General features: G+C 52.9%; 6 protein-coding genes across 6 annotated transcripts; 3 read left to right on the top strand and 3 right to left on the bottom strand.

The window, feature by feature from the left end:
• Positions 1 to 177: 177 nt before the first annotated feature.
• Positions 178 to 1,514, top strand: C8A04DRAFT_14312 (uncharacterized protein; the record flags this gene model as incomplete). Its single annotated transcript, XM_062778041.1, has 5 exons — positions 178 to 435; positions 627 to 755; positions 864 to 981; positions 1,059 to 1,151; positions 1,363 to 1,514. The coding sequence occupies 5 exons, from the start codon at positions 178 to 180 to the stop codon at positions 1,512 to 1,514; spliced, it is 750 nt and encodes a 249-aa protein (XP_062634558.1).
• A 102-nt stretch (positions 1,515 to 1,616) lies between these two features.
• On the bottom strand, positions 1,617 to 4,147 carry C8A04DRAFT_39318 (uncharacterized protein; the record flags this gene model as incomplete). The annotated part of the gene is made up of 5 exons (XM_062784546.1): positions 1,617 to 1,980; positions 2,056 to 2,140; positions 2,202 to 3,456; positions 3,523 to 3,693; positions 3,995 to 4,147. The coding sequence occupies 5 exons, from the start codon at positions 4,145 to 4,147 to the stop codon at positions 1,617 to 1,619; spliced, it is 2,028 nt and encodes a 675-aa protein (XP_062634557.1).
• Positions 4,148 to 5,129: 982 nt separating this feature from the next.
• Positions 5,130 to 6,522, top strand: C8A04DRAFT_39317 (uncharacterized protein; the record flags this gene model as incomplete). Its single annotated transcript, XM_062784545.1, has 4 exons — positions 5,130 to 5,550; positions 5,711 to 5,865; positions 5,935 to 6,295; positions 6,350 to 6,522. 4 exons carry the CDS (start codon positions 5,130 to 5,132, stop codon positions 6,520 to 6,522), a joined length of 1,110 nt encoding a protein of 369 aa, XP_062634556.1.
• A 244-nt stretch (positions 6,523 to 6,766) lies between these two features.
• On the bottom strand, positions 6,767 to 7,534 carry C8A04DRAFT_14279 (DNA polymerase delta, subunit 4-domain-containing protein; the record flags this gene model as incomplete). The annotated part of the gene is made up of 3 exons (XM_062778032.1): positions 6,767 to 6,940; positions 7,019 to 7,246; positions 7,301 to 7,534. The coding sequence occupies 3 exons, from the start codon at positions 7,532 to 7,534 to the stop codon at positions 6,767 to 6,769; spliced, it is 636 nt and encodes a 211-aa protein (XP_062634555.1).
• A 1,227-nt stretch (positions 7,535 to 8,761) lies between these two features.
• Positions 8,762 to 11,010, bottom strand: C8A04DRAFT_39315 (uncharacterized protein; the record flags this gene model as incomplete). Its single annotated transcript, XM_062784544.1, has 3 exons — positions 8,762 to 9,165; positions 9,242 to 9,805; positions 10,647 to 11,010. The coding sequence occupies 3 exons, from the start codon at positions 11,008 to 11,010 to the stop codon at positions 8,762 to 8,764; spliced, it is 1,332 nt and encodes a 443-aa protein (XP_062634554.1).
• Positions 11,011 to 11,625: 615 nt separating this feature from the next.
• C8A04DRAFT_39314 (Septin-type guanine nucleotide-binding (G) domain-containing protein) lies at positions 11,626 to 12,809 on the top strand (the record flags this gene model as incomplete). Its single annotated transcript, XM_062784543.1, has 3 exons — positions 11,626 to 11,746; positions 11,853 to 12,415; positions 12,483 to 12,809. 3 exons carry the CDS (start codon positions 11,626 to 11,628, stop codon positions 12,807 to 12,809), a joined length of 1,011 nt encoding a protein of 336 aa, XP_062634553.1.
• Positions 12,810 to 13,461: the final 652 nt, after the last annotated feature.

The raw sequence follows: 13,461 nt of genomic DNA, 5'->3' as shown, positions 1-13,461 counted from the left end.
TGTGATCTGTCATTGCGGAGGAAACATCAAATGGAAGCTAATATCAAAAAGTATCGACCCTTCTTTTGATGTGAAATAAAAAGCCCCCAAAAGAAGGGAAATCCTCGCCAAATTTAAATCCAATAATTAGAATCAAGCATAAATCCCGAAAACAGGAGAAAAAGACGGGGACTCACCATGTCTTTCCCGCTCGCGGGCAAAACTGCGATTGTCACCGGCGGCGCAGGTGGGATCGGGTTTGCAGTGGCCTCGAGGTTCGCCCGTGAAGGGGCAAGTGTGGTTCTAGTTGGCCGCTCCCAACGCAACCTGGAAACGGCATCCGAAAAGCTCAAATCGTCCATCCCGACTACAGGGATCACACCCATTCAACAGCATGCACATTTTCGGATGAGCGTGGACAAGCCGCAGGACTGGGAAAGATTGGCGGCAAAGTATGTAAGTCAAGTATTTCGGTGTTCATGCGGTTTGATATTTATTATTATTTTTATTTTTCGTTTTATGTCCTCCTACGCCACCCCTTTAAGTGATTCTTTCTCTTCCCCATCTTCTTACATTCATCATCCATACCCAACGCTCTATCCATTGAGTTCAATGAGCCCAAATCTCACTCACACCACTCTTCCTAGCCCAAAACACACTACCTCATCAATTGCGCCGGCGAAACCCAGCGCTCCCTCCTCTTCCAGCTCAGCGAGGAGGGCATAAACGAGCAATTATCCATCAATCTATCCGGCGCCATCTACGGAGCCAGATATGTCGGCAAGAACATGGCCCGGCTTGCTACTGCTCAGCGGATTGCTGCTGCCAAAAGCGCAGCTTCTTCGACCAAACTACCTGAAGATGATGATCATGCGGATCTTAAGGACGAAGATAAGGGGGTTTCACCCTCATCTGCGTGTATCATCAACATCTCGAGCTTGCTCGCGTACAGGGCGGATAAGGGCACGTCGGTGTATGCTGCTGCCAAGTCTGGGCTACACGGTATGTTTCGGAGGAGGCGAATGATAGAAGAAAAGGTGCACGCATGCTTACCATAGGGGACTGCCCCTTCCAACTAGGTCTGACTACCTCGCTTGCTCACGAACTGAGTCGTCACCGAATTCGCGTCAACACGGTTGTGCCAGGGTACATCTTAACCAACATGACGAAGGGTGAGTGCTCCGATTTCGTCTTGAGCCAATCCTCAAATCTGCCATTTTGAACCGAGAGTCCCGTTCCCTTAGTTACTTACACTACTCCTGTCTTACAAAAACCACTGGCCCGCGTCCATATCCTACCCTGTTTCCCACCCTCCACTTTCCTTCCCCCGGCCTTGCCGCGCATAGCAATGCTAAAAGTCCATATGCCATGAACCAACAGGAGATATCGAGAAGCAATCAGAACTGGCCGAAAGGATACCTGTCGGCCGGTTCGGCACCCCCGACGAGGTCGCCGATGCCGTCGCTTTTCTCGTAAAGAATGAGTATGCGAACAACTGCATGCTCAACCTTGACGGCGGTTTGAGTGCCGTGTAAGTTATCTAGAGTGCAATGGATCGCGGGCAAGGCAAGACTAAGAAAATAGTTAAGGGACCGTTGAATGGGCTGGGAAAAAAGTCTTTTGAGGGCATTACCCGCTCAATCATCATCAATGACGATCGCGCCACCGCCAGCGGCACTACCGCCCGCAGCATCGTCCAAAACAACGATATCATCATCATCGTCGTTACCACCCTTGGCACCCGCCACCGTCCTGGCCTTCTTCACAACTGCACCGGCATCCTCTAGATCATCTGGGTGTGGCCGCTTGGCCGGGATGACCTCCGACACCGCCTCGCTTTGCTGTCGGCTGGCGCCATTGTCGGGGCCAATGCCGTTCTTGGTGCTATCGTTGGTAAAAGAGGCGGCGACCCCTGGGGTGGGTGTCTTTTTGGGTTTGTTCGGGATCTTGATCTCTTGTTCAGAGATGCCGCGGATGGGCTTGTCCGTGAGGGGTTCCTCGCTGTAAATGGGATGGATGAAGTTAGACGAAAGCTGGAGGTAGGAGGGCTCCTTGCCAAAGGGGAACATGACTTACGCTTCTTGGATGGCGACGACCACGTTGACGAAGGGTTCGTCGTCATCTTCGTCAGTGATGGTAAGGAAGGAATCCGATTTAATACCTGTAGCAAACTGTCAGAGTGGTGTGCAAAACAAGGCATATATCCCATCCGCGCAACGTACCGAGCTCGCTCAGCTTCTTGGTGAGATTGTCCGTCTCGTCAGGGTCATAAAGAATGCCGACCTCATTGCTGATAGAGATCTCCTTCTCTCCGTAACCCAACTCCAACTTCAAGAAGTCCTCCACCAGATCATTCAGTGTGGCCCTCGAGAGATCGACGTAGGCACGAGTCTGGAACACGCTGCAGACAGGGCAATCTGGGTTAGGTTCTCGGGACCTGTCCGACGCAAGAAGGCGAGCGGGCGCAAACGGGGTTAAAAACACCTCCTTGGTCTTGTCGTACTCGCCCTTGAGCACTTTGAACCCCTCGAGCACGCAGAGACCGGCTACGATCGCGTTCGTGGTAGCGATGGCGGGAATGATGTTACCCGCCATCTGCTTGATCTCGAATTTGGACTTGCCGTCGATGCCAAACAGCGCCGATCGAATGTTTGCGCTCGCAGCCACAAAGTCTAGCGTGTCCTCGTCGTCCTTGTCAAACGTGATGATGGCGTCTTGGCCCGCCTGCTTCAGATCCAAGATGCGAGTGCTCAGACGGTCAAGGCTGTCATTGAAGACAACCAAGTTCTCTTCCAGCGACCAGACTTTCTGATCGTCTTTGACAACGGCTTCCTTGTTTGCCAAGACCCTCGACGCCTTCTCCAGCAAATCCTTGTAGACGAGTGGCTCTGGTGGACGCCTCGTCTTCCACATGTCCTCCATGGACCGCAGTCGAACAATATCGGCGTTAAACACCTTGTCAAATAGCATCTGGTGGAAATCAGGGGTCCCAACCGATTGGCGAATCTTTCTCAACGCTTCCGACTCCCGTTTGAGCTCGGCGATCTCGGTCGCGTTGTCGGCATCAGATGAGTGGTCGAAAGCGGATTCGTCCTCGCTTGTTCCGAAGATCTCGTTGAGGAGGTAGCTCTTGCCCCAAACGATGCAATGAATCGGCTGACTTGGTGTGCTGCGGATGGTGCAGACTGGGAAGGATTTCGGGGTCTCCTTAGGTGAGCAGTCGTAGCAGGCCGTCACACCCTTCTTGATGACCTGGACCTGGCCGTTGAACCCGGTCGTGCCGCTCTCAATCAGCGGCACGTCCGCAGCTAGACACATCTTGTTGACATGTCGCCGGGCCTCCAAGTTATCGAGCGCGTTGAAGACAATCCTGAAACTGCTAAACCACGCAATGTTAAATTGGGCGTCTTTGATGTTGGCATGGTGGGCGACAATCTTGACTGCTGGATTGAACTTTTCGGCAACTTCTTTCGCAACCTGATACCGGTTAGTCAACACAGAACAAGCTGACATAAGGACTCTCTGACTCATGAGATTTCTTACCAATGCTTTCGATTTCTTAATATGTTCCTGACGGAAGAGAAATTGGCGGTTGAGGTTGCTGAGGTCGATTGTGTCAAGGTCGACAACATGTACCTCCCCAAATCCAGTAAGAACGAGATTCTTAAGAAGTTCGCACCCAATGCCGCCAGCGCCAACCATCAACACTCGCGACTGTTGTACCGTGGTTAGCGATATCTCCGAGTCAAGTTTCATGGCGGATGAGGTCATGGCGTCGAATGCGTAACGGAAAATTCGAGAATAACGAAGAGGCCGGATTCTCCCAGTTACCTCTCTAGAAGGGAATGAAATCCACAATCTTGAAGGTTGGTGCAGAAGAAAGGAAAGAACAGGGTCAAGGAAGCACGAATTTGAGTGGACCGTGGATCTGTCGATGGTTGGATGGGTGTCTTCAAAGTCCACGGAGCAGGAACGCAATAAACCCATAGAAAATGAAAGAACCCCGGGTACCGACCTGTTTAACATGCGCATTCAAACCGCGCCCCAGCGACTGTGAGTTAAAGGTATCGCGCGCCGCAGACGGCACCAGGACAGGAACCACGGGAGGAACCGGCGTCCCCGGTGCAGCGGGTACCGCCGTGGTGTTTATGCTGGTTGCCGCGCTCATGACGCAAGGCTGACCAAATAAAGGGCAGGTAAGACTACTGTGTCATAAAATGTGAATTAATAAAATAAAAGAATGTTACGATATGGCCATTGGCATGGCTTTTGCGAAAGGAACGAGCTCTTGTCTTCCAGAACCTCTCCAATCCTGGGGCTTGTTAGTGGTGTTTCTTCTGAGAGCTCAGCAGGACCACAGATGAGGCGCACCTCCAGCTTGTCCCTTATGTGGGGCTTCCAAAGCAACTGGTCCAAGCGCCAGCCCCACAGCACCCAATGCTGCGGCCTTGCACCTCGCATCAATGCAGGAACCCAGGGTCGGCAAGGGAGAGACGAGCATCTGGTTCAAGAGGATTTTTAGCCAGTCCTCCTTAAAAGGCATGAACAGATTTCCGGGCCGATTCAACTTTGCAATTCGCCCTCGCCTCTGAACACCAACCGCCGCGAGTTTTGCTCGTCTTTTCTAGCTGCCAAAGTTTCTCAGATTATTGGTCGCCCTACGGATAGTTACTCAGCCGTAGACCCACCTTTTCTTACGGCCAGGAACTGGGAGTCAGGCCGAAGAGACATCAACCACTTGAATCTTGAAAGATTTCGGTCCCCCAAAAAGTAAAACTCCCTCCAAAGTCACAATATCCGTAAAGTTTTTTTAACACAGCATCCTAGATTGATATGTACTTCTGAACCTCCGACCCACCAAACACAAAACCAAAGGGTCCAACGATCTTCAGGTTTCTTTGCATAAAGCCGAAAATGACATGAACGTTATGGTATTTCTTCTTTCGCACAATCGAGTGAGAGCATCGGTGTTCAAATCTCAGTGCACGTTCCCCCTTTTCAACAATTCCCACCGTAACTTTCACTTTCACCATCTTCCACAACCCTTCCACCGCTCCAACGCTGCTCAACTTCAACCAACATTTTTGCCACATCCCTCCAAATTTTTCTCCCATTCATCTTTTTTACACTCCAGCCCACCCAGAAAGAAAATGTCTGACGACGAGCCCGACCACGAGCTCCTCGAGCTCCTGCGGCAGCACATGCAAGGGAAGCTCACCCTCAACCAAGAGCCCGAGACAGGGGTTCTCGAGGGCGCGGAGTGGGTGTACGACAACTCGATCGACGTCGCACTCGACATGCGCTCCTGCAAGAACGCGGCCGCAGCCATCTACGCCCAGATGAAGGAGAAGCAGTACTCGCCTGCGACTTGGTCGTCTCACGAACTGCACCCGGACCGCTGGGAGCTAGGCGATGAGGAGACTGTCGCTTTCATCTTTACCATGGACCTGCTCAACTTCTCGTTTTGGAGTGAGAAGAAGGAGGAGGACCGGTTTGCGGTTGAGTACGGCGGCAAACGGTGGACTGGGTACTGGAGCTTGGTGGCTGCATTGCGGCGGGCGTTGGACGAAGGTAGGTTTTGGTTTTTTTCTTTGTGCTTCCCCGCGAAAGTCTCATTGCTGTATTCCATACCAACGGCTGTGGTCTAGCTGCTATGGGCTTAATCGTTGGTTGTGTAGAATACTACTCCGTTAATAAACTGAATATGGCCCTAATATTTTCTTTCAAAAAGGCATTCCCATCACGGACCCCCACTTCTGGCAAAGTGAAGATGAGTGCACGCTGGACGTCCTCAAAAACGTTTTTCGGTGCTCCACAAACGAGCAAATGCCGCTGTTGGAAGAACGGCTAGCTTGCTTGCGCGAAGCCGGCAAGGTGCTGTATGAAGTATGCTCCCTGCCGTTGGACTCTCTAAGTTCATTCTTTGTCGCTTCAGTGACTAACATAGAGCCGCAGAAATACCATTGCAGTCCCATAAAGCTGATTGACGCTGCCGACGGATCTGCCGCAGCATTAGTCAACCTGCTGGCAAAGGACTTTGACTGCTTCCGCGACGAACATCCCTTTGAAGGGCGGCGGAAGCCAATCCGTTTCCTCAAACGGGCGCAGATCTTGGTCGCAGACCTGTGGGCCTGCTTTGAAGGGGAGGACTATGGCGAGTTCCGCGATATCGACAAAATCACCATGTTTGCGGACTATCGGATACCGCAGATTCTCAACAACATGGGGTGCCTCTTTTACAGCCCGCCGCTGGAGGCAGCAATACGGGCCAAGAAAGATATTCCGCAGGGTGGGAGCTGGGAGATGCAACTCAGAGGTACGTCTACCTGTCTACTACTAAGCAGACTCTCAATACTAACACCCCTTTCAGCTTGCAGCATTTGGTGCGTGGAACTGCTCCGCAAGGAAATCGTCAGACAACACCCAGACACCCAGATAAACGCCATTCTCATGGACTTCTTCCTCTATGACACAATAAAGGAGATGGAGGACCAAGGCAAGGAGGTGGCTCCCCACCATCGAACACGGAGCATCTGGTACTGAACCCGACCGCTTGCTTCTTTCATTTCAAAGGGAAATAGCTCGTCGCTAGCTAGTTAGATGGTGCAAGCATCCGGAACGGATGGTAGAGCTAGAAGATCTCACGACAATAGATAGAAAACACAGGATTAGACAAATCCCTTCCCAAACTCCCAAAAACGCCAGCCCGCAAAGCCATCATGGGTGTACTCGCTCTTCATACACTCTCCTCATAAATCCCAAGGGCGCTTGTGTTCGACGCCCAAACTCAAGCACCAACCGAGGCAACAGCAGCCGAGTTCAGCAGCTCATCCATGTGCGCCTTTTCAATACCCTTATTCCCCTCCTCCTTCAACAACACAGCAAGGACCTCCACAGGCGGGTTCAGACCCAGCCTCTGCGCCCGCTGCCAACGCTTTAGGCGTGAGATGCCAATGCAGGGCTGTACAATAAGAATTGGTCAGCTTCATCCGTCGCTGTCCAACCAGCAATGGGAACACAACAAAAGAAAACAACTCACCCCATACTGTGAGCTCACGTCAAAGTACCGCAGCACTTTCTCCCCCGTCGCCAAGCCCTCTGTATGCTTCCGATGCACAGCTCGCGCCTCCCGGCTCGACTCAATCCCCTCCCAATATTTCTCAATCGCCCGGTCACTCGTCTTAGCCGCCTTAGCTTCAGCCTCCGATTTCTCGGGCACCACAGGAGCCTTAACCTTTTCTTCTTCCTCTGCCTCCTCTTCCTGCTCCTCCTTCAGCTCGGGTTTATGCACCAACTCAGTCTCATCTTCTTCACCAACAACCGGCGCCGGCGTCTGCCCCTCGCGGGTCTTAGGCGCCTTGCTCGGGGTGGCGGGGACCTCTGTCGTCGGCTCGGGAGAGGGGTCGGGAATGTACTCGCGGGCGCGGGAGGGCGATTTGTAGGATTCTTTGCCGGTTTGTATGGCCTTGGTGACTTTGTGCTTGAAGCTGAGGGTCTGTTGTTTGCCGGCGCCGGGGCCAGACGAAGACCGGGTTGAGCGTCGGGTGGTGACCATTTTGGCTGGTGACGTCAAGGGCGACTTTTGAAAAGGGTTTCTTTTTTGGAGTCGTTGTGTAAGAACCAAATTGAGATTGATGGAAAGGCTAGAATAAGTCGATTCGAAAAGGGCGATTGAGGAAAAGGGTGAGGGCGGTGGTGGTGAAATTTCAAAATTAGCCGATCGGGGAGGAGAAGTTGGCGCCAGGATGGTGGTCGGCTCAAATCCTAGGCTGCTGCAGCTCTTGTTCCATTCTCGGTCCAGTCGCTGGCGGGGCAACGTGCCTTGTCGCGACCAATCGCCAACTCACGTGATCAATGAGAGTGAGTACCCTAACAAATTACTATAGAAGTTTGGTGGGAAAGTGTTAGTACTAACATTCCAAACGGACAACCACCAAAAACCCAAGATTCAGCAACATTTTATCTCGAATCTCAATACATGCTCGCCTCGCCCCTGAGATATGCCCATGAGAACCTTTACATGTCAAAGCTAGGAATGCCTTGAACGTATTACCCGCCGGGTGGACGATCAACACAAAACTCAAAACCGGGCAGTTTGCTAAGCTGAAACTTGCTTGCGGGCTTAGCAACTGCAGTTACATGAGAGATGATCATATACCCAGAGAATAATGCCATTTTTCTCCCCCATGAGCATAGGAAAACCCTCGTTACACCGGCGCCGCTCAAATATATAATCTTTTTAGGTTTGACTTATCCAATAAGAGAACCGAACATTGTAACCCTGAATTAGTTGTGTGAACGATGGCTACATTTTTTTTCTTTGTACCTGCGAAGGGACTTTGTTGAAGTCGGAACGGTGAATGAAAATGGGCTGTAACTTGCGCTGCTCACTATCTCCGAAAATGTAAGACGGAGAAATAATCTCTTTTCGGGGGGTGCAGACAAGGGAGGGGCAGGGAGGAAGAAATGGCGATGGATAGTACGTACAGAACGTTGGTAAACAAACTCGATAAATACCGTCAACCGGTCGTCGGTAGGCTAATGAGTTCTTTTGGTAACCGTTATGAGTGTTCTTGATCATGATATCGCTTCAACCTCTTAGATATCTTACACCTCGCTGAAGAACACATTAGACAAACCAACACAGCCGTGGCTCGGCTCAGCTAGGTCACACTATTTTGGTAGTCACGATCCATTTCTTTCCCTGACACCTGGCGCCTTTATCTAAAGCAATGGTCCTAGCAAATCCCCCTCATCTCTCAAAACCCTCCCTGACCACTGTTCAAGACCCAGTAGCCTCCCGGTAGAACGTAATACTCCTGCTCGCGCCAGCCGCACAAAACAGCTCGCTCTTCCCCATACCCGGGCCTAACGCCCGCTCCGTCTTGGGGAGCCACCGGGCGCTCCATAACGCAGTGTCCGTCTCACTGTGGGTTGCCACGCAAACACTCCTCCCCGCGTCCCAAACCTTGACCTTGCCATCCAGGGACGCCGTCAATAGATATTCGCCTGTATCGTTCCAATCCAGCGATGTGATCCACGCGGGCCTGCTGCTCGGTGCTGTGAGGTTGCCTACGTGCTCGCCGTGCTCCATGTCGTAAACTGCGATGACGCCCGCATTTCCGGCCGCAGCGAGACGCTTGCACCCGGGAGAGAAGGCGACGGTCCTGACAGGCTTGGAGAGACCTATTGTACGCCGATGTTAGCCAAGCTGGACGTGGACAAAGACACCCACCCAACAACATATCCTGGACCAACCTACCAGAGAGCGAATATACCATCCTTCCCGCATCATTATTAAACACATACACCCCACCACTCTCATGCCCACTCGCCGTCAACCTTCCGTCCCTACTTAAATCCACCGCCATGGCAAAGCTCCCACTGCCCCTCGCACCCGTCTCATACGTCTGAATCTTCTCCTGCGCCTGTATATCCCAAACATGAATCCTACCATCACTGGTCGTACACGCAAGATACCCCTCATCCGCGCTGAGCGCCACAGCCCATACATCGCCGCCGCCCGTCTTGGTCGGCGCGAGCTCCCACTGCAGGCTCCATTCCTTGTTGCTACTGCCGCCGTCCTCAGATTTGGGAATGGACCAGACTTTGATCTCGCCGCCGAAACCGACGCTCGCGGCTATGTTGCCGAGACCGCCGCGGGCGGTGCATATGTGGTGGCAGCCGAGTTTGTGGGCGTTGGGGATTGTTTGTTGGAGGGGGAAAGTTGCTTGGGTGGTGTCGTGGACGACGAGGGAGGAGGAGCCGCTGGCGGAGAGCACGGCGGTTGGTGTTGGCGCGAGGGAGAAGATCTCGGCTGGGTGGGCTGTGAGTTGAGGGAGTTTGGGTTAGCGGAAGCGCTTGTTTACGAGGTGGGTTGGAGGGAGGTTCAATCGCGGGGTTGTTGATGCGCACCTTCGTCCACTGTGTGGGCGGTGAGGTATTGTTTCGACTGGGAAATATTAGTAAATGCTGGTTGACGCAGTGACCGGATGCACTTGCCATTGTCACCTCTCCATAAACGGTGGTTGTTTTCGGGTTGTTTACGACGGTATAGTTTGAAGTTGTTGCAGGGTCTCAACGCGGCCGGCGTGGAAGCTGCAGCTCTGATGGTGGGGTAGCTACTGGCTGGTTTCTGGGCAGGCACCGCAACCGTCAACAACCAAGTTACATTTCAGAGGTAATACCACCACACGTGCCACCCCCTTCAATGTTTAATGGCAGAGCATGTTTGCTAATTTTCGTTGAAGTCATGGATTGACATGCTCTGGGCGAGAATAGGGCTCTTTTACGAAGTTAAGGGCGGCGGGATTTCTTTGTACAAAAATTTGCTATTGCTCGTTTTAATTCTTACCCGAACATACCAGACTCAAAGAGCCAATTCCGGTGATAGTGTTACAATATATGTACAACAAATGTCATCACTATCTTTCATCCCAAAGTTTGTTCCGCCGCTCCAATTGGCAGCCCCATGCCGGCCTAGAAATTCATCAGTCCAGGTTCCCCATATTGTTTCCAGTCCTCCTAAGCCGCGCCAGCCCCCGTCGATGTCGTGGCGCTCGTGGTGGTGGTTGTCGTCGCCGATTTTGCTTCCCGGTTCATTAGGCCCTTAAGCTCTACCCGCTAGTTAGTACCGAAACGTTGGCTATGGTGTCGGTTTGCCTTACTAGCTGCGCAGTTTGGACACAGATAATGCATCCTCTTGATCTCCCCACAAGCCGGGCACTTGCACAACGAGGTCACGTCCTTGAGCGCCTTTCCTGCCATCTGCCTATGCCTCTTCTTCATGTGAGACGTCTTCTTTTTTGGTACTGCCTTGAGAACGGATTCCCAAATGTCTTCGAGGATCGATCCTAATGGTGGGAGGCCGAGTTGGAGGCCGACGGGGACGGCAAGTGTGAGGGACGGGAATAATGGGAGCGCAACATTCTGCATGCGGAACTGTATCCTGGATGTCGAGAAAGGGTTTACAAGTCTTGGGTGGAGAGAGGCAGACGAGGCCATCCTCATTGTCGGGGCGGCCAAAGCCATCTTGACTGATGAGGTGGGGTATCGAGAAAACAGAGAATCGGCGTCTAGTTGTCGGTAGTAGGCTGGCGGGAGTCCGTGGGCCGGCCCGTTATTCCAAAGTTGTTGTACTCCTTCGTTGAGAGGTCACGGCCTCTGCATTCCCTGTCGTCGTGTCACCGGATGTCCGCCGTGATGAATCGCAGTCTCTTTTGGGTCACCTCAAAAAATATCGGCAGCGGAAACTTCCACGATTTCACGTCCCGGAGCATGGGTGGCACGGTCCCTCAGAGCTCGGATGCCACTGCATGGTCTAACCAGATTTGGGTTGTGCCTGGGGCATGATCCCCATCGGCCAATCACTGGCGACCAACTTCCCTCCCCCTTTCCCCAAGCCAGCCCAGCGACCCCTTGGGAAATTATTGCTGGACAGAAGCTGCTGCCGGGAAGGGACGACGAAATTCCCCTTCAACATCTTTGCCCGACCGCCTCCACCCGAGCTCAATACCAATACGCCGCCAGCGGACCGCGTCGTTTCTATCTCCGACCCGTCTTGTCTCGTCGCCACGAGCAATTCTCGATTACTTTTTGGAATAGGACCTCGTGTGCAGCTCTCACCAGCATCCAACAACCGAAACAATGGCGTCCATGCCTGCTGCCACCATCTACCCCCAAAGCCATGTCGGTTTCGACAGCATCACATCCCAGATTGAGCGCAAGCTGCTCAAGCGTGGATTCCAGTTCAATGTCATCTGCGTTGGTGAGTGAACGCACTATTCCCCCGTTTCTTCCACCTTCTTGCGGTTGTCAGCTGTGCCTCTCCGCCTCGTATTCCGGTGCAGCATTGACGTGTTCTCGCGTTGTAGGCCAGACGGGTCTAGGCAAGTCGACATTGATCAACACCATCTTCGCCTCGCACCTCATTGAGTCGAAGGGCCGCCTCAACCCCGACGAGGTGATCCGCTCGACCACCGAGATCCAGTCCGTTTCGCACATCATCGAGGAGAACGGCGTCCGGCTGCGCCTCAACATCGTCGACACCCCCGGCTACGGGGATCTGATCAACAACGACCGGTGCTGGGACCCCATCGTCAAGTACATCAAGGACCAGCACTCCGCCTACCTGCGGAAGGAGCTCACAGCGCAGCGTGAGCGCTACATCCAGGACACGCGCATCCACTGCTGCCTGTTCTTCATTCAGCCCTCGGGCCACTCCCTGAAGCCGATCGATATTGTCGTGCTGAAGAAGCTGTCCGATGTGGTCAATGTCGTTCCTGTGATTGCCAAGGCCGACACCCTTACCCTCGAGGAGCGCCAGCTGTTCAAGGAACGTATCAAGGAGGAGTTTGCGTTCCACAACTTGAAGATGTACCCCTACGATAACGATGAGTTTGATGATGAGGAAATCACGGTTAACAACCAGATCAAGGTGGGTTTTCTTTTGTGGATCGTGGTCTAACATGTTACCGGCGCGACAGCAGCTAACGAGTGGCCAGAGCTTGATCCCCTTCGCCGTTGTCGGTTCCGAGAAGTCCATCATTGTCAATGGCAAGCAGGTCCGGGGCCGCCAGAACCGGTGGGGTGTTATCAACGTGGAGGACGAGAACCACTGCGAATTCGTCTACCTCCGCAACTTCCTGCTTCGCACGCACCTGCAGGATCTCATCGAGACGACGTCTCAGATCCACTACGAGACCTTCCGCGCCAAGCAATTGCTGGCACTCAAGGAGAGCAGCGCGCAGGGCGGCAGCCGGCCCATCAGCCCGTCGGCCGACCGCGAACTGAGCCGCAGCTCGCAACGGGTCACTATGAACGGCTACTAAGGCGACGGCGATTCTTTCTTCTCCAAACCACGGGGCACACTCCCCCCTCGTTGTTTGCTTCTTTGGTCTGACGACCGCCAAACTTTGATATCCCGGCGAAAAAACACTTTGCCACAGTCCGTAGGCCACTGCGGAGGCGGCGTCTGAGGCAAAGGTTGTGGGGAGGGACAGCGCGGCGCAATTCGATGCGGTTTAACAGGTCATACCCCCATTGGCCTACGGTTTTTACGTCTTTGTTGGCAATCGTACTCCGTGGATGGCTTCATTCCCCTTATTTTCTTTTAGTATCCCAAGCTGCTTCGCTCGTATATCTGTTGCCTCTTTTCTTTTTCACTAATTACCACCCCCGGCCCTCCGTGCTTAATAGAGAGCTAGCTAGTTTCGATACCTGACGGAATACCTACGAAGTGAGCGGATGAGTTTGTTGTGATAGTCCATGGTAGCCCTCTGAGTCTGCGTAACGCTGGCTCAGTTGCTTTTTCTTCGTGACACGCCTCTAGCCCGGGGCCGACTCCCTTCTGTTTCTTTCCATTTTGGTGCGTCCCCGAATTTGCTTTTTGTAAGAATCTGAAATGTCGCGGCGCCTCGTTAATGTGGATGTGACATGGTGTTGTTCTCCGGGTTAGGGTTCGCAACGACATCTTTCCGAAGT

The sequence above is a fragment of the Dichotomopilus funicola genome (assembly GCF_033296635.1).
Source record: "Dichotomopilus funicola strain CBS 141.50 unplaced genomic scaffold C8A04scaffold_63, whole genome shotgun sequence".
Taxonomy (NCBI): Eukaryota; Fungi; Ascomycota; class Sordariomycetes; order Sordariales; family Chaetomiaceae; genus Dichotomopilus; species Dichotomopilus funicola.
Note: the sequence above shows the minus strand (reverse complement) of the source record. Positions and strands in the feature narration are given on the sequence as shown.